A 19,048-nucleotide genomic window follows, 5' to 3' on the forward strand; every position below is an offset into this window, starting at 1 on the left:
GATTGTTTAATTTTATTGTTAAACCCCTATTATTGAATAAGTTATTTACAATTCGTATCTGTGTAAAGTAAAAATGTGAAATTAAGGAATGAGTCATAAACTCATATGGAATATTAGCAATATGTCACGTATTTAATTGGTGCGTCGACGAACTGTGCGCTGTTCAAGGTTGATCTTGAAGATTGTAAATCAAACAAAGTGATACTGAATAATCATCGTTTATTCCATATAAATATAAATTTATTTTTGGATAACCACACTTTAGTATTGTTAGACAAGTTACTGCGCTAACTATAAACTAATTATTATGAGATAGATCTTATAGAATAATTCAATTGCTGTGCGTTCAATTAGGTTCCTGGAGGGGGTGGGGGTCCATTGTTCACCCACTGGGGGTGCGGACCCGTCATTGTGCAGAAGTTGGACCCGAATATAGGCATGTTGTGACTGAAGGGAGGTGGCATACCCACGGGGGGCATGGGGGCGGTTTGCATTCTCGGGTTACTTCCGAATTGAAACATAGTCCCTAAGAACGGCGGAGGTGTGGAAGGATTAAAAACGGGCGGGAACATGGGCGGCGTGAACGTGGGGGGAGCGCTAAACGGCGCGTGACCTCCAGGGTCACCGTTAGGGTGTGGGGGCGGTGTTCTTAGTCCTATATTCGTAGGCCAAGGCCTCGTGCCTCTTGGAAACACATTAGGGTTATTTCTTCGAGAGCCCGCGGAGAAGGGGTTTCTGCCGCGGCTGGGTCCGCTGCCGAAGCGGCTGCTGGACTCTGAGGGTCTTTGGTTACGTCGTACATCGGGGAACTTCCTCACGTTCTTGGAAGTCTCACCGTCTTCTGATTGTTCGTCGTGTTGTCTGCTGTGACTTCGTTGTTCTTTCTTAATTCTGGCCGCTTTTCTTTCTTCCTCGTCGTCGGAGAAGTCTACTTGGTGCGGGGGAGGCTCCACGTCGTTCAACCATGACGCGTCAGAGCCTTTTATTCTGTAACACAATATTTTTGTTTTAATTTAGGACGGATTTTTTTTAAGATTTAATATTTTCTGTGTTTCACTGATAAGTAATTACAAACCTATCGCCTAGTTTGAACACACCATAAAAAACAAGATTTTCAAATATGTTTACAGTTCCATTGACAGAGTAGAAGTACATACAAATATAAAGACACACCCTCTTCCCACAGGGATAGACAGAGACCAGAGAACATCACTTAGTGCGATCTTTACACTTCCTTTGCTTCATTCTCAACCATATATCTTGTCATATAGGACCGACTTCTATCAGTTGTTGTCAGTACTCACTTCATAAGTTCAGAGAGGAACACATAGTTGGTGTGTTGACTGCGCGGCGCGATGAACACGTCCTGCCCGGGCGCGGCGCCGCGCTCGCGCACGTGCTCGGCCGAGTTGAAGCGCACGCAGTAGTGCGGCTCCGTCACCTGCACCCACCAACCATATTGTAATACTTATAAAAAACATGTAGTAACTTGTAATTTCCCCTTATTTAAAGTGTGTAAGAAACTCTTGGTTTTGAAACCACATAAAACCACCATTTGACAAACCACGAGGCATTCGTTTATTTTTGATGACATGTATTTATTGACTGACTGCAATACATCTAATACTATATTGATCGTAATTGTTTTCTTGATCTGTTATGACATTAGGATCATTGATGCATAATACCAACGTAACTATATTCTGCATGGTAAAATATAGTTTTATATAATTCGTTTAGAATAGCTTCTTATTCAGATAAGCGCAACAAATAAAACGCTCAAATATTGTGATACATCTATAAAATACCAAATTTAACTAGTCCATAGAACTCATAAATAAATAAACACTTAGAGACTGAAGGGCGACATCAGACAATTTGTTTGCAGATTTCACATTTAGATAAAATTTATTCATAGTTTCATGCAACTTTCAGACAGCACAATAAGCCCATTAGCTGTTATTACAGTACATTAAAATAATATTTGTAAGGGACAGTCACATAAAGCAAATGGAAGATAATATCTGAATCTGGATTGTCGCCAAACATATTTTATAAGGCTGTGTCTACGCTAAGAGAGCCGATCACGAGCCGGGCACAAATCTATACTAATATTATATAGCTGAAGAGTTTGTTTGAACGCGCTAATCTCAGGAATTACTGGTTCGATTTGAAAAATTCTTTCTGTGTTACATAGCCCATTTATCGAGGAAGGCTTTAGGCTATATATCATCACGCTACGACTAATAGGAGCAGAGTACCAGTAAAAAATGTTACAAAAACGGGGAACATTATGACCCATTCTCTTTTACATTTCTTATAAAAACGCGGACGTTCGAGGCTCTTAAGTCAGTCCACACCACACATACTTGTGCTCGGCTCCTCTCGCGTAGACGCAGCTTAACGTTTCGTTCTTTCCATAATGTGGGCAATCTTATCTGAATTTTTAGACAGAAATTGGCTAGATTCCTTATAAGTTTTTTGACCCTATATGCAGTATTGTGAAAAAATATTCAAGTAGTTTTGGCCTATATTTGCGTCTAGCCAGCTCGAATTGAAGCCAAGATCGTAATTATGAAAATGTGGAGTCGACATTTTTGTAATATTTCGTTTGTGTTAGACTCAGCAAGTAAAATTTTAGATACAATAATAATTTATAAGTTATAATTTCGTATTTAGTGTGTAGTACTTTAAAGTATTTGACTATACTTAGACTTAGGCTATGTTATTTAACTACGGACAAACTAATTCTTAGTGGAATTCCCATTATGAAATCTCATTTAAATTAGCTCCGTGTGTTGCAAAAAGTGTATAACAATTATAGAAAGCGTTCGACGTCTATTTTTTGTCATTAATCAATAAGTGATTAATCATGTAACTAATTGAATATGCAATTTCCTAAACGGCACATGTTTTTCTTAAGTGCTGTAACGTATAATGAAGTTTTCTATTACTGAAGTATGTTTCATAAGTAATATTATATACCCCTACCTACGGACATACATACATACTTAATATCACGTCGTTTTCCCCATAGGGGCAAGCAGATACACGGAACACGGCATGGTACGATCCTTACAAACTTGCCTTGTTTCATTCGCGTCCAGACATCCATAGTAATCCATACTCCTAGCTTACAATTACAGTGTTAAGAATGTCATAAGGAAAATAATACTTACGGGTCCAAATACATCGAATACCCTGCCCAAGGCTTTGGAGCCGTTATCGAGGAAGAGAATGCTGTCCAGATCAACAGCTGGGGTTTCAGGTAAAGCTCGTACTATCACTGAAATGAAACAGTTCTGGTATAAGACATCTGACCAATATCAAAAATTACAGCACTCAGCTATAAACATGGTTATTTGCGGAAATGACCACCCTCGCTAGTTGGGTAGGTACTTTGAACATCGAACAAGCAAAGACCGCCTATAACATACCGTCACATTGAAGACTTAGTCAAAACATGAAAACAGGTTCTCTAGTTCTCCCAGATAGGTTATTGAAAGGGCAAGACTAGATACAAGAGGGCAATACAAAAAGAAGGGGGGATCTCGTCTTGGCCATGTAACAAAAAAACATTCACCACCCGTGCCATAAAAGTATGTAGTCAGATTATACCCCACAGTTATAATTTTCAGCTTACAGTGACATTTAGCAGACAGACATATAAAAGACAGGGTCACTATTATAATAAATCGTCAGCAACTCTATATCGTGCCTCAAAACATTTGTCTGAAGTATTGCGATTGTTCTTCCGTGACAGTTGTATAGGCAAGTAGTCACGGCTCACGTGCCAGCCTAATTGGCTAGTTGACTGGGTTAACGAAAAATTATTAAACTCGTACTCGTAAAAGGTTCATCTAAAATGCTCAGACTATGTAGCTTTTTTCGTAAATAATGTTGAAAATGTAATTATTACAGACTGAAACATTTTATTAGACACTCATTTGATACCAACGAAAATATGACATAGTGGCATGTCGTATTTCTATACTAAAATGTGTTTTTGACATTTCATAAAGAGTAGCTGATGTGACTTGTAGGCAACTACCTTATTTAATGCATTATTTATTCACGCTGTTTAACGAACAAAAACTTATTCAAATACCCGCAAGTTGACTAACTGAAAAAGTTTAATTTAATTTCGAGCAGGTTGGAAAATTTTACAGGGATTTTTTGTCGCAATGCTCAATACGATTGGTCACGGTACTGTAGTATTTATAAAAAGTTTTCTAGTTATTTTACTTAACGATTTTAGATGTAATAGTAACGTAATGTAGTATAAAATCATGAATGCCAAAGTCAGTAGCTGTATGTTTGTCTGTCTGTTACATGTTTAGGGCTAAGAACTGAAACAGGTTTGATGAGTAATTTTCAGCCAATAGATATAAACAAAAGAAAACACACGCTGAAGGAAGGCAGGTGCTGGACAAAAGAGTATCTATGCAAAACCTTGGATGCAAAAATATATAAATTGATAAGAAACTTACGATATCATCAAAAATGTAAAATCCCGCGTGTTTTGACGTAAATACATGTTATTGTTAAACATATTTTGTTTCATTCATTTCTATCAGTATTTATCAATCGGAAAGCTTATCTCGCAACACGGAAATTGAAGATATCATCAAAAGATTGATCTCGACCATGTGTTTTTAAATATTTTATCGGAAAAGTGAATTTCGTGATACACTTTCTGGGATCGCGAAATAGTGGACAGATGACTATCATACGTGCCGTGTGAAATTGAAAATATAAATATGAATAATCTACTTTTAGGTCTGTTTATACTTTGCGTCTATTGTTTGTAGGGTTGTGAAAAACTTCTAGAAAGGACTATTTAGTTCTTAATGCGTAAGTTGACTTCGTAAAAAAACAAGCACCTATGTAGTAGTAATAAACAAAAATAAAAAGATTTTATCGCAGAATAGCTTACAATAAATAATGTCAACTCCGCAATAAAGTCGAGACAGAGAAATAACCATATAAAGATAACAAAGAAAGGTCGTATTAGTATCGATTGCAAAACAATCCGGAAATCAATGGAGGCCATGGAAAAGCTCGCGACAGTCAAGGGCAGCGCCGTGACTCGTACGACGAGGCCTTTTCACTATCAATCGATGTAACACGCCATGTCTGACATACACTTAACTCACAAATAGCAGACAGCTTGAGCCAGCTACCAACTTTGAAATTGTTGCGGGTATTTTGAGTGAAGGTAAAAGGGTCTATATTTCATACAGATGTTTGGTCTGGCAATATAACAGACTAGTGTATTGTAAAGGTAGAAATATATATAGGAAATAACTATTATATTCTATATATTTCTAAATATACACAGCACTGTCAATCAAGGGTTATAACTTTTTGAACCGTGGATTATCGGCTAAATTAAAGGTTTTCAACAAAACGTTATAGTTAATATCTACGTCCAATGTCAATTTTTAACCTTAAAGTCAAGTAGGTGAACTACCTACTACTACTATATTTTTTTGCTAAATTATCCATTGAATAGGAACTTTAGGCTAGACGACATTGTAGACAGAAGATCGAAAGATACAGTAAAGAATTACTTCTATTCTGGGTAACACACTACTACTAGCAATCTTAGCGAAACTTGAGAGCAATGGTGAAACACGAATCTAGCCTACCCTTACCCTATTTTCTCACTTTTCAGTCCCTATGAAGTCGAAAGAGGTGTTAAAAGCAGTGTCTTACCTAATCTATCAACTACGCTGGCAATGGTTCCGATCTTGGTAGTGTCTTGTGCTGGCAGACTGATGGCAAGATCTTCTATGGGCGGCAGGTCATCCAGGCTGAGCTCACCCGTCACCTTGGGCGGCTCCGGCTTCGCGTTCCGGCTACCGGCTTCCAATTCATCACTGGAATATACACATTGATATTTAATTTACTTACTAAAGTTAAGCTAGTTAGAACATCGAATTCCACGACGATCATGCAGAGGTTATGGTGGTCACCAAGTATGTGCTGTGTCGGGACTGAACAAATATTTGTGGGATGTGCAAATAGTGTACTGGAAAATTGATTTTATTTATAACAGTCGCCGAGGCACAGGATTAATTTGTTTGAAGTACAGTCCAAGGCAAAATATTTGTACACCTTTTCGTCAATCACATTTTTAACAACGAAACTAGTAAAGATGTACCGTTTAAAACCTTCAAAATAATTATACAAATATTATTTATTTATTGTTACAGAAATAATTAAACCGATATTTTGATACAAAAAAGTGCGCTTGAAAACGCGACAATGTAAACATAATTTTGCCCATGACTGAAGTTACCAATTTGGGTTGTTTAAAAGCACTCTTTGAAACTACGAGATGAAAATCTAATATGATGATATGGTATGGTAAGGGCAGGGTTTTACGCTAACTATTACGTTATGACTTACCATAACCGCGAGTCAAACAGCGGAGCACAGCTTGTGAAAGATAAATGAGATTGTTAGCGATTAGAAAAGCGAATCAACTAGATACAAGTGATAGCAATCAATTAATTACAATTAATTGTTTGTTGAATGAAGTATTTCAATGAATGGAACGGAAAAGTAAGGAAAATAAGTAAAAAATGCAATGAATGTAAAAAAGTAATAGAACCATTTGTCTTATAAATTTTCTCGATAATTCGCACCTGTCACTGCGTTTATTAAGAGTGAGTAAGTTGCAAACAAAGTATTGATGAAAATGATAAAACAGGTATTTTTTAGCCTCGATAAGACTTGAAAAAGATGATGTTTGAGGAGAAAGAAGAGATTTTATTAAACTCATATATGAAAGTTGGGATTGGAAATAGGATATAAATATCTATTCGAACAATTCTGGCTCATTTCTTTACAAGTTTAAATCTTTTATTCTGCGAAACCCGCAAAAAATCCAATCCTCTTACAGCTTATTTTTTGGCGACAAATACGTTATGGTAAATCGTCAAGTAGGTCAAATAATGTGCATAATATTTCCCGTGACCCGTCCATGACTGGGTCGTGTGCCGGCCGTGAGCCGCGAGCTCCGACCCGGCCCTTCTTGTCCCCAGCCGTACTTTCCTCAAGATTTACAAATTATTATTAAGTATAATAACATTTCTCTCGTGTCGGAGGCCAAGACACATTTTGGATCGTTGAGCCAACGGAGTAACTAAGTATAATGACAGGGACGACTGGCGGGACTTATAAAGCGGTGGGTTAATAAAGTTTGCGATTTAGCAAATGATGATGATTATGAGTGTATAATTCAGTATAATATTAGTATGAATAATGCTTCTCTAGGCATTTTATAGTGATTATATGAGGCTTCAGACTGCAGTGCATTTCTGAGATAATGCTATAAAAATATAGGTACTTTTTTATTTGCACAATAATTTTTTTTTAAGTATTTTATGGTGCTTTTTTTGTGGTGTGATTTTGAATAGCAAAACTGACTTTAGCGTATCTTTAACCGGAAGATAAATTAAGATTATAGGGCGCCTCAAACTTAAGCAACAAAACTACTTTTTGTTGACAAAAAAGTAATGATTCTGCAAAAAAGAATAAAGCTTAGACAAAGGGTAGTACTATAACTTTTTTAATTCTCGCGTTGCATGTTTAATATATAATAGAATACGGGAATTAACGCGAACACGCATTTTACCTTGAAATGCCTAACGTTTCGGCGCAGGTTGCACTCGCCGTGGTCGCAGCCTACGATTTTAAGGTAAACTGCGTGTTCGCGTTAATTCCCGTAATCTATTATACATTAAGGGTAGTACTATCCCAAAAGATAAACATTTTCATAAAATTTAAGGGACTTTAGCAACCTAGCAACAGACTTACTAACCATGACTTTAATTAGCTCGAGATAAACTTGTACATACTGCAAACAGAGCAAACATATGATTGAGTCTTATCATTGTTACAATGTCAATGCAAAAATATGCATCAATTCCAATTCTTACTCCGACAAGTGATTCCATGTGACTTTACTTGATAAAATCAATGTTTATCAATTATTTGGTGGAGATTGTATGAGTAATATTGTAACAGATTTCATCATGTTGAGAACAAACATGGTAATTTCCTGATTGCAGTAAGGTCTAGTTGGGTTTTCCTAATAAGAAAAAGCTAGTATGATCTAGAACTCTAGAACATGAAATGGGAAAACCAATAATAAAGGTAAGGTATTTGACCTAGTATATTGGGCACATACCAGGCTTCATACAGGATAAGAGTAAAAGATAATATTCTATAATAATAATAGACCTAAGAACAAATTATAACCTATTCCCTGCCCAATAGGAGTAAGGCTTCTACCTAGAAGTAGGAAACTAAGTCAAGCTAAGGGAAAAAAACATCATAGACCTAAATAAAACTTCTCCATTTTTATTCATTCACAAAAATGAAGTTACACATTATCTTGACAATAGTTTGACCTAGTTTATGTAACATTTTTGTGTTTATATTATGTATATGGGCCATTGGGTCACAAAGAGCATTTAAAAAGTCATTTGGATCATGAAAAAACACTTCAAAGTGAATCAATAAAGTAATTAATAATATAAATTGCTTTGTTTGTCTCATGAGATAAATCAATTGCAATTATTAATTTATAATAATAATGACCACTTGCTCTAACAGTGGAGAAAAATATTGTGATGAAACTTTGCATGCCTAAGATTTGTTTATAAATTTCTTTAGGGCATACAAAGTCCCCAAGCAGCAGTTGGCTAGTGTGGTGGACTCAAGGTCTAACCCCTTACTCGTTAGGGAGGAGAATCTTGCCCAGCAGTGGGACAGAAATAAGTTAAAATTATTAACTAGTCTTGCAGTAATGGAAATACCCATTTTAAAGAAACAATAAAAATAAAAATGATTTCATAATTACACTCCTTACAAAATGTATTGCATAACTTAGACTAAGCTATAAAAATGTACATTTTATAAATGATGATACTAAATTATAAAATTATAATGAGTTATATTGTAAAATTTATGATGATGAGTTGAACAAAATGAAAGTAAAGGTGGAATTATTCATAAAGTTAATACTAATTATGTAAAAATTATGAAAGTGAACTGTTACTATGCTCTATTTAAATATTATTTTACAAAATGATATTAAGTACTGATTATTCTTTGAAATATTTGGGTAATCATAATGATTTGTCATATTTTATTATCACATGCTTGTTATTTTCCTAGCAGGGAATTGGAAATCCCAAACTAATGAGTGCATCTTGGGAATGTACCAAGAATTGTGTACAAAAACAATATTTTTATTTAATATTTAAAAAAAAAACAATTTTAACTTTTTAATCATATTTTTTTGTTTCAATAAATAATGGCAGTTTTTTTTTTCGTTTTAGGATTTATGAAGTTGTTCCACTGCCATATTTAAAAAAGTTGTGTTTCATGTTGACACAATGACTGTAATCAAAAGATTGCATTATCAAGTGTTATGTCATGCTTGTATTGTAGATCTTAGGTAGGTACAAATAGTTTATTGTTATTTCTATTTTATAATTGGTTACACCACCTGTTTCTATTCTTTGTTTGTCCCCAACTTAGCTTTCTCTTTCAAGTTTATTTGCTTTATGGATTTTTATTTCTATTTCTATATGCCCTTGCAGCATGTGTTTTTTTTTAATCATGTGTTTTGTTAGACTTCCATAAATTTACTTTTTGATATTAAGTTCATATGTGAAAAAAAAAACAGGACAAAGCATTGTTTACCCAATGTTGTTATCTCCAAAGATTACAAGATTATTTCGAAATTAATAAGTATTACTTTGTTTTGCCACTAATTATCTACCATTAGAATAATTTGTTCACAATTACTGTTATGTTAATGAGGCTATTACGAGTATTTAACATCGGAGAATCTTGCACAAGTACTCACCCACTGGAGACCTCTTCGATGTCCTTCACCGACTCGACGTCACTGTCGCTCGAGTCGCTGGTCGAGCTGGAGTCGGAGTCCGAGTCCAGGTCGCGGTACTCCGTCACCTCGTACTCCACTACGCCGCTCTCGGTACTGTCTATAATCATGTGTCTGGTCACATCCGCGTCGTCACGGCCCGGCCGAGACAACGGCCCGTGAGCACACGCGTTTATAATGTTATTCTTTAAAACCATATCACTAAGTTCCGCCGCATCAGAATCATCGTTCCCCGTATTACTGTTCGAACGTGTCTCCGTATCGTCCGAATCGGAATCTGTACCACCGTACTCCGCGATCAAACTCAAAGACACGTTTTTGTTATTGCTAAGATCAAGGTTCTCCATTTTCGTGAACGTACACTCATACACAATAACCTAATTTGCAAAGTTACTATCGATAAATATGTATTACAGTAGCGTAACTAGATTTTTGCAAAGATAGCGGGACACGTGAACTTAATCGGGATTATTTTGAGACAAGAAAACAAAAGTCGTGAAACGATTACCGCAGCAAAAATGACAAATGACAATTTGGGGCACAGATAAAAAATATTGTACAGTTCTGCAGATTAAAAACATAGTGACAATTGGAATAACAGTCTTTTTATCCCTCCGAACTTTTTACGAATTTAAGTATTTATTAAGCTGCAATGTTTATCTTTTTAACGATTTCGCAATATAAATATGTTCTTCTAATAGCAAACCTGCTTGCCGTAAGAGGACAGCGGCAGAGTCCACAATTTCCATCTCGCTGTTCTCGTCAATCTTTGCGTCATAGTTGAGATTACCTCCTCTGGGTGCAGTAAAATTAAACGGCATTATTAGTGTTATTAATTTTATACTTTAACGTTACATATCGTTAGCCACTGAATCTTTGATAGGTTTGTTTCTCTTCTTTCTAGGTGGGTGTGGTAATTTGTAGTGGACAGTACGAATGTGCAGGTTGACGCTTGTGGAATGTTTAAACTTTTTACCGCACATGGAACATTCGTAAGTAGCGATATCTGTATGTACCTGCAATAGAACAGTGTTTAGGTATTATTGAATGTGATATTGTAAGATTATTAGTTAACAGAAGTTAATGTTTTTCAAAAACTTCATGAAAAAAATCGAAAAGATAATTTCAGGGATTTCCCCTGTTCATAAATTATTCCCCAAGTCTTTTAATCCAAACTCACTCGTGAATGCCGGGCCAGGTTGCTCCTTAGTCTGAAGGCTTTCCCACAGGTCCTGCACTGGTGTGGCTTGGAAGTCTTGTGCGTAGTCGCATGGCGAGCGAGTGCGTATTTATCGTAGAAGAGTCGAGGGCAAGAGTCGCAGCGAACTGTTGGCGCGCTGTGACGTAGTTGATGGAGGTGGAGCTTCGTTGAGTTCTAGTAAAGGAATTATATTTTTATTGTTTTTTTCTGTTATCTTAAAAGTGTTTTAAGATATCCTTTGTTATAAGTTGGGACGGTCACTCTTATTTCTTTTAAGCCAAAAAATATTAGGTATAGGTATATTATATTTAAAATACCACTAGTTTCTTATTTAGCTTGTAAAATTATTTAAAGAAAAACTGATGTTGATGATACACTATCGTTACTACTTATAAACCCAACTTTTGTAAGGAAATATACAAATATTTAATCTCCCTATGCAAAGAAGGTGAGATTTCATTTACGTATGTATATACAGTTATATACATATACTAATATTTTTAACGTTTGAATGACACTGTTACCCTATACATACCTGAAACCCTTTTCCGCAAGTGTCGCACACAGCGGTGACGACCGGCCGGTAGGTATTTGTTTCTTTAGGATGATGTTGCCGGACATGTTGCCAGTGCTTACGGCGACTTATCATTGTTTCTCCACACTATACACAAAATAATATCCAAATATGTATTTAAAATAAAAACACTCAAACAAGAAACAAATGGACGGGAAAAATGATGTTCCAATGGTTTAACCAACTACAGTTCATTTTTTTTTCTGTAGTGTCTCACTATTGAGCATAGTCATTTACCCTTCTTTTATATTTACGCCCTCATCTTTATTTATACTTTTTTCAGATTTAGAAACTCCTTTTAGAATGCCTCCTTTATATTATGAAGATAGTTCCTTACTATATTTTAGATCAACAATGACTATTCTCACATACTACTACACAAAGAACACTTACTAGTTCACACTGTGTAGGATACTCGTACTGCGTTTTCCAATGCTTTCTGCCAGGTCGTGGGTGTTCTGTCCTTGTATGAGTCACTAGATCACTGAACGATGAACACTCTACTCCGCACTTGTTACATGAGTTCCGTAGCTCAGCGGGTTGAGTTGTGGGGTCACTGGGAAATAGAACGAAAAGTAAGTTAAAGTGGGTATTGTCGCAAACATATTTTATTTACTTGAGGTTTAGAGCAGTAAGGCAATACGTTAGGCTAAACATGTTAGCTAAAAGCTTTTTGGATATTCAAAATTCCAGTTTAATAACAATTTGTACCGTAAAATGATTTATTATGAGACTTTAAAATAATACGATGCTTGAAAAATTGGTCTGTCCTGAATCAAAATATAACGGACATGTATCTTTTCGAAAAAAACCTAATTCGATATTGATGAATAGCAAAGTATTTACATAATTCTGATATTTGATGTTGGGGATGAATCACTTACCAAAGATCAGATTTCTTCTTGTGTTGACTAGATGTTAATAAGTGTACTCTTCTTGCTCCTTCTGAAGCAAAGTTGATGTCACAAGCCTCGCATCTAAAAACTCCTGTGATGTTGACGGCCTGAAATATTAACAACTAATTTATATAGGTCCTCTAAATTACACTTTTTTTTTGTTGGTGATTTTATATATATTTTTTTTTACCTATCTATTTTTTTCTAATTTCTTTAGTTTTTCTATAGTTATGAGAGTTTATGGGCAGCTTTACATTTTCATAGATGGTGTAATTGATTTTGAAAACTTTGGTCAAGAGGACGAAATAACTCAATCCACTGATTTATCGTTAAGTTAAAGTCCAAAAAATTAAAACAGAACTATTTAAGTATGGAACTGTTAGATAGGCTATAGGCCTTTTGAGCCACGAACGAAAGGGCACTAGTTTTACGTGCCGAGCCTTAATCATCTGTAATAGTCTGTGTGCCCACTGTGCCAGCGGTGGTGGCTCCTAGCTACACCACTACTAACTCTCCCTACCTTCTCATCTCTATGTGCAGTAGCAACATGCAGCACCAGCCCCCGTCGACTGACACAAGCTCGTCCGCACGCGCCACACGTGTGCGCGCGCGCGTGTGCGGCGCGGCGGTGCGCGCCCAGCGCCGACACGTGCCGCGACCTGAACGTGCACTGTGCACACGAGTATGTGTGCCCACTGTGCCAGCGGTGGTGGCTCCTAGCTACACCACTACTAACTCTCCCTACCTTCTCATCTCTATGTGCAGTAGCAACATGCAGCACCAGCCCCCGTCGACTGACACAAGCTCGTCCGCACGCGCCACACGTGTGCGCGCGCGCGTGTGCGGCGCGGCGGTGCGCGCCCAGCGCCGACACGTGCCGCGACCTGAACGTGCACTGTGCACACGAGTATGTGTGCCCACTGTGCCAGCGGTGGTGGCTCTTGGCTACACCTCTACAAATAGGAAAAAAAATCCAAATTAAAAAGTACACTTCAAATAAAACGAAATTAATGACCTGAAAATCACAGAGACTAAGCAAAGCCCAATGAATTATCTACACAGACTAGAAGAACCTACTCAAATTGTAGGCAAGATTAAATCGTTATTCCACTAAAACAGGGTAAAAGCTACCGAAATAAAATACATGTATACTCACACGTTATTAAAAACTTTAGGACATGCTTTGCAGTAAAATTTCTTAGCATGTCTGATATTTATATGAGACTTCAGTAAAACATCTGTTTTAAACCGCAGTTTACATATTGGACATTCTGCTTTGCCGCGAATCTGGAAATATAACTCTTTATTAGGTAGTATCCCAAAGTCACGTAGAAATAAGTCAGGCATATGGATGAACATTATAATTCCCAATAAATGACATGGATCTTAAAATCTGTATTAATTTTAAATATGGACATATTTCTTTTTTACTACTACTATACTTACGGGATCATGACTGGCAACATGAACGCGGTAGGTATTGACGTGTGCGAATATTTTGCAACAGATCTCACATTCGTATATAGTTTCACTAGTTAAAGGCCTTCGTACTGTGTTTCTCTTCCATTCTTCTATTTGTTCCTGAAACTGAAATATACATTTACTTTAGTCCCCTCGTTATAATTGTTTACAGGAAAATATATCCAAATAAAAAGCTATTTTACTGATTGATAAGACAAATTAATTCAAGTTGCAAAAAAGTAATTTGAAAATGCATGATATAATAATGGGTATGCTATGGATCTTGAATATGATGTCAAGTACTTACCGATAATTTTACTATATCAAAGTGTTTCTGCATTTCTGTTTCATCTGGTGTCAAACCATTTTCTTTTTTCCTACTAAGCTTTTTACTAACTGACTTTTCTTTGCTTCTCAGTCTCTAAAAGTAGAAATTAATTAGTCACTCGTCTATTTTACCCAGTAACCAACTGGTCTCCAAATTCTAGATGCTCTACCAGTAAATGTATTTAGAGCACATTGTCAAGATTTATGGTAACCATCCAAATAGGTTTTTGAAGGGTCGGCAACGCGCACGTGACGCCCCTGGTGTTGCAGGCGTCCATAGGCTGCGGTAACCGCTTACCATCAGGCGGGCCGCATGCCTGTTTGCCACCGTCGTGGTATAAAAAAAAATGTAAATATTTAAAATATTGCCAAACTTACCTTCGTTTTAACTATGGCCATGTTAGTAGGTTCTTTTACAGATTCAGTTATATCACATTCAGAAATTGTATCATCAATTGGAATTTCCAAATGAGAATCATCAAAGCATTCTTCATCTATATTGTCCTTTCCTTCTACTTCATATTTATTTGTTTCAGGTTTTATTTCAAATGGCAGTTCATTCTCTGGTACATTTTCATTTTTAAAATATATATCTGTGTCACAATTTTCTGAACTCATTTTGTTCTCTTCATCATATTTGTAACTACAATAACTTTCTAATAAATAATGGTTTAGGGAAGACTTCAAATTTAGTTTATCTCTGTTTTCTAATTCTATTAGGCTTTTAGTAATCTGAAAAATAATTAATATGTGTTTGACATACAATTACAAACAACAATACATGCATGTATTATCGAAACAATAAGAAAACAGTTTAATCCATAACACACATAATATTTATTATACAGGGTGTAAACGACGGTTAACCGAAAACTTCAGTGTTAATTTTGTGACACTAAATGCGCGAAATTTACTTCAACCATTTTTCTCGGAAATGATTGGTTCCCGAGTTAGTCATTTTTGAGCATTCAATGTATAGTGAACAACGCGATATATCTCCGCGCATGCCTACGAGATTTCTGGCGGCGGCGGCGCGCTGAGCGACGACATGTCGCGACGCGTCGTAGGTATCAAAATCAAAATCAAATCATTTATTCATTTAGGTCAAATGTTGACACTTACGATAGTCGTTACAATTACTGAATCTACCACTAGCTCGGAAAGGGGGTAGAGCCTTATGAGAAGAGCTAGCGAGAAACTCACGGCCACTCTTTTCAATCGCCAAAAGTTTTACAATGTGGTTGATACAATAATTGATCATGCGAGGAGCTGCCAACAATCAGCGGTACGTACGCGTACCACCACGTCTATGCGCTCACTAGTATGTATTATTAGATAACAATCTCATGTATCGTTTATGGTAGGTATCGTAAGTACGCTCGTATGTTACAATAGCTCATAGTAAAATTGTAAGTAGGTAGATACCTACTTGGCTTACGTGAAATCAAACAATAATAGCAAAATGTAACCAATAATAAGAAAGTGTTAAAACGAATTGTTATCAATGTCTATCAACACGCAAATACCTGGTGTATGGCGAGAGTTTGAGTAGGTACCTTTGGATCCGGACGTACAGGTGCAGAGCACGCCGTGCACTTCCACGTGCTTCACCATACATAGCACATCAACATTTCTTCCTATTTACGAACACAACTGCACTTCGAAAACAATAACAACAAAAATAATAACAATAAAAACACTAACAACTCAAAACCGAAACAATAACAAGTAATAATAAACAACAGTTCACACACGACACGACGAATAGGACATAACGAACGACACTGGTGAAGAGCTTCCGTCTTCCGCGAGCGAATTGCTCGAACTATCAAAGAGAGCCGCCGGCGCGGGCGCCTCTCCGCTCACTCGCACCGCCCCTCGCCCGCGCCACCCGCTCCCTCCGCGCCGTCCGTGCGCGCGCCGCCGATTTGGTGACGAGCGACGAGTTAGGATCCCAGCGAGAGATTAGATTGAATAAGATATTGATGTGGCATTAGGTACTATTTTTACTTGTCACAGTTGTTACTCGTTGCATTGTAGTTTTATTCAAATACCGAATAACATTACAAACATTATTGATGTAAGTTTAAAATACCTACTTTGATATTTAATAACATAAAATCAGATTAAAGTAAATAAAATAAACACGAAACGTTTATTTAATTAAACCATAAAAAATGTAGGTACATAACAATGATAACAATCAATATCCATTAATATTCTTATCAGAGAAACTAACTTATCATAATTCATTATCCCCGGAGAATTACTTAGCATTCATTTTGTCGCATCCCATCTATGTAACATCCACGCGCGGTCGCGGCGTCACGCGTCACTACGGCCATCTACTTTTCGAGTCGCACCGCGCTTGTATGAATGAGCGTGTAAATATCGAATAGAATAATAAGTTTGCAAGAACAAAGCGACAATACTTGTTAAATTGTTTATTAGAGATTTTTATAGCGCTAAAGAATATCAATAGGATTTTTTGTCGTTCTGTATGTATTTGTACGTGTAATAATAATAAGATATCACACATTTTAAATCTTATTAATGTACCTTTTATCGGAGAGCGGGATAATTATGTCATTTTCATTTTTAACATAGAAGAACAAATACTAAGTAACGCTGCATACTAGTGAGAGTGAGGCTGACAGCTGTGTGCGTAATCGTGTCTGTGTGGCGCGCGTAGGTACGTCGACCGTCGCGGCCGGCCGCCGCCGGCGCGGTGTCGTTGGCCGCGGACAGCTGATAGCGAATTTATACGTTGTTTTAATCCATTGCTGTTTTTTGTGAAAAACAGTAATATGACGGATTTTTTCTCATATTCATGTTGCACTGTGTAGTATTAACGAAATAATACCGAAAAAAAATAAAAAAAACGCATAAAAAATCGGAAAAATCATGAAAAAAGCGATGAAAATTTTCAACGCCATAAGCACCAGAATCATGTCTAGAATCATTTTTTTTTCGTTTTTGGTAGCCTGTCTGTTACACCCTGTATATTCATTCCAAGATTGGTCAGGATAATAAATATAGTCTTGATTTCTTACCTGTCCATTTTTAGCAAATATATCAAGTAGTGTTGCTTGTGCTATCATACTTTTTTCTACAAGTTTATAGCATTTTATTAAACTGGCTGCACATAAGTAGCATACATATTGTGGCAGGCCTTCTATGCTGTAATTTTCCTAAAACAATAAATATTTAAATTTTATGAACAGTGTCACAGCTAGATCTTGTATGGCTTTCAATATAATCAGTAAAATATCTCAGCAGAGTGAGTTTTTTTAGTGTTACAGAAATATATATAATAATAAATAAAGGCCCAATTGCATAATTCTGCTTTTTAAAAATAGTGGTTTTTGGTGAAGTAAAGAAAATTATTGTCTCACATTGAATCCAGTAATGCTTTCCATACAGGTACTTAGCTGGCTATCTTGAAGGCTGTATAGTTTGAGATCTGTTGCCAGGCATATCCTGCATGCTTCCACACTAGATGCCTCAAAATTTGAATTTGGCTGAAATATTTTAAATGGTAAAGAGTGTTATTGCTCTAGTTCAGTATGTATTTATTAATTCTGTTATAGTAATGTAGGAGGGACATTTCTTTACAGCATTAAGTAAAGTTCAAACATCTCTCAGGAAAGTAATTCTATGAATTTATCTCAGTAGGTATGTAATTTTACTGAAAAAAAATCCATTTAACAAATTTTTATTCGCTTAGAATCATTTTTTCCTAATGTGTACCTAGACTTTACAATACTTACAGGTAAACTATTGACCGGTACAGCATCATCTTTGATTCTTATTCGACAGCCTTCGTAATTTATCTGATCTTGACTGAAATGTACACTGCAAATGCGGGCATGACTCGGAGGACTCCAGTTTGGACGACCTATAGCCCGCAACCACTTCGTTTTAAGCTCTAGATTACATGGGAACCTATAAATAATATAATAAACAATATTTCGAAGCGATTTTTCGAACTTTCAGCCGAAGATTGTGTTTATTATTTTGCAACAAAAAATATTGAAATTGGAGTTAACCTCGCAAATAATTGGACTGTTTGGACTTTATATTGTGTCCTTTATTTTGTTACTAAAATAATCAAGTATAGAATTAAATATTCTGTATATGTATTATTGCAAAATAGGTAAGTTTAGAATAAACATATTGGTCATATTTACGCGTGAAACGATATTAAAGCACTTGGATCTTTCTTCTTATGATTGCTATTGTTGCTGCAGCCTTTTACACAGCAATAAGACACCATTTTAAAAAGATTTTTATTTACAAATAAATAAATATTAGCAGAACATTGTTCTTTCAACAAAATTGCCCTTGTTTCACGAATTTAAATTTTTGAAGTAAATGTCAAAACTGTCAAATTTGTAGACCATTTTACGTGGAACAGGAACTTTTCTTTCGTGCAGAAATAGATCAAATTAGCAACAGCGACTTGGGTTCACGATTTAGTTAAAAGTATAGGTTAGTTGATACTGGTTGCTGTATTTCTGATTCATAAGAATATTACAATCATATAAATATTTATCTTATAGTAATTTCTCCTGGTAAGGGTTGCCGGAGTCCGATGGATGAGGGCGGCCCAGGACCGGTCCTATTGGCGCTCGATGGGCGCCTTTGTCCAGCAGTGGAGG

At 36.3% G+C, this 19,048-nt stretch overlaps 2 protein-coding genes across 2 annotated transcripts; both read right to left on the minus strand.

Moving 5' to 3' along the window:
- Positions 1-202: 202 nt before the first annotated feature.
- LOC142979247 (uncharacterized) lies at positions 203-10,429 on the minus strand. Its single transcript, XM_076124075.1, has 5 exons — positions 9,890-10,429; positions 5,719-5,882; positions 3,180-3,286; positions 1,305-1,441; positions 203-987 (listed from the first exon to the last, which is right to left on the minus strand). The coding sequence occupies exons 1-5, from the start codon at positions 10,273-10,275 to the stop codon at positions 351-353; spliced, it is 1,431 nt and encodes a 476-aa protein (XP_075980190.1). The 5' UTR covers positions 10,276-10,429; the 3' UTR covers positions 203-350.
- A 150-nt stretch (positions 10,430-10,579) lies between these two features.
- On the minus strand, positions 10,580-18,735 carry LOC142979246 (uncharacterized). Its single transcript, XM_076124074.1, has 14 exons — positions 18,578-18,735; positions 18,158-18,332; positions 17,783-17,908; positions 17,441-17,578; positions 14,766-15,119; positions 14,368-14,481; positions 14,046-14,186; positions 13,756-13,886; positions 13,120-13,552; positions 12,588-12,706; positions 12,097-12,259; positions 11,665-11,790; positions 11,109-11,303; positions 10,580-10,944 (listed from the first exon to the last, which is right to left on the minus strand). Exons 1-14 carry the CDS (start codon positions 18,661-18,663, stop codon positions 10,780-10,782), a joined length of 2,466 nt encoding a protein of 821 aa, XP_075980189.1. The 5' UTR covers positions 18,664-18,735; the 3' UTR covers positions 10,580-10,779.
- Between the last annotated feature and the right edge of the window lie 313 nt (positions 18,736-19,048).

This window comes from Anticarsia gemmatalis, chromosome 16, assembly GCF_050436995.1.
Source record: "Anticarsia gemmatalis isolate Benzon Research Colony breed Stoneville strain chromosome 16, ilAntGemm2 primary, whole genome shotgun sequence".
NCBI lineage: Eukaryota > Metazoa > Arthropoda > Insecta > Lepidoptera > Erebidae > Anticarsia > Anticarsia gemmatalis.

Coding starts and splice junctions, on each gene's coding strand:
- LOC142979246 (XM_076124074.1), bottom strand. CDS start 18,663: ATGGTGTCTTATTGCTGTGTAAAAGGCTGCAGCAACAATAGCAATCAT. Junction 18,333..18,577: donor GCTTTAATATCGTTTCACGC/GTAAATATGACC, acceptor TATTATTTATAG/GTTCCCATGTAATCTAGAGC. Junction 15,120..17,440: donor TATTTGCTAAAAATGGACAG/GTAAGAAATCAA, acceptor ATTATTTTTCAG/ATTACTAAAAGCCTAATAGA.
- LOC142979247 (XM_076124075.1), bottom strand. CDS start 10,275: ATGGAGAACCTTGATCTTAGCAATAACAAAAACGTGTCTTTGAGTTTG. Junction 3,287..5,718: donor CAGCGTAGTTGATAGATTAG/GTAAGACACTGC, acceptor GTTTCATTTCAG/TGATAGTACGAGCTTTACCT. Junction 988..1,304: donor TTCCTCTCTGAACTTATGAA/GTGAGTACTGAC, acceptor ATTGTGTTACAG/AATAAAAGGCTCTGACGCGT.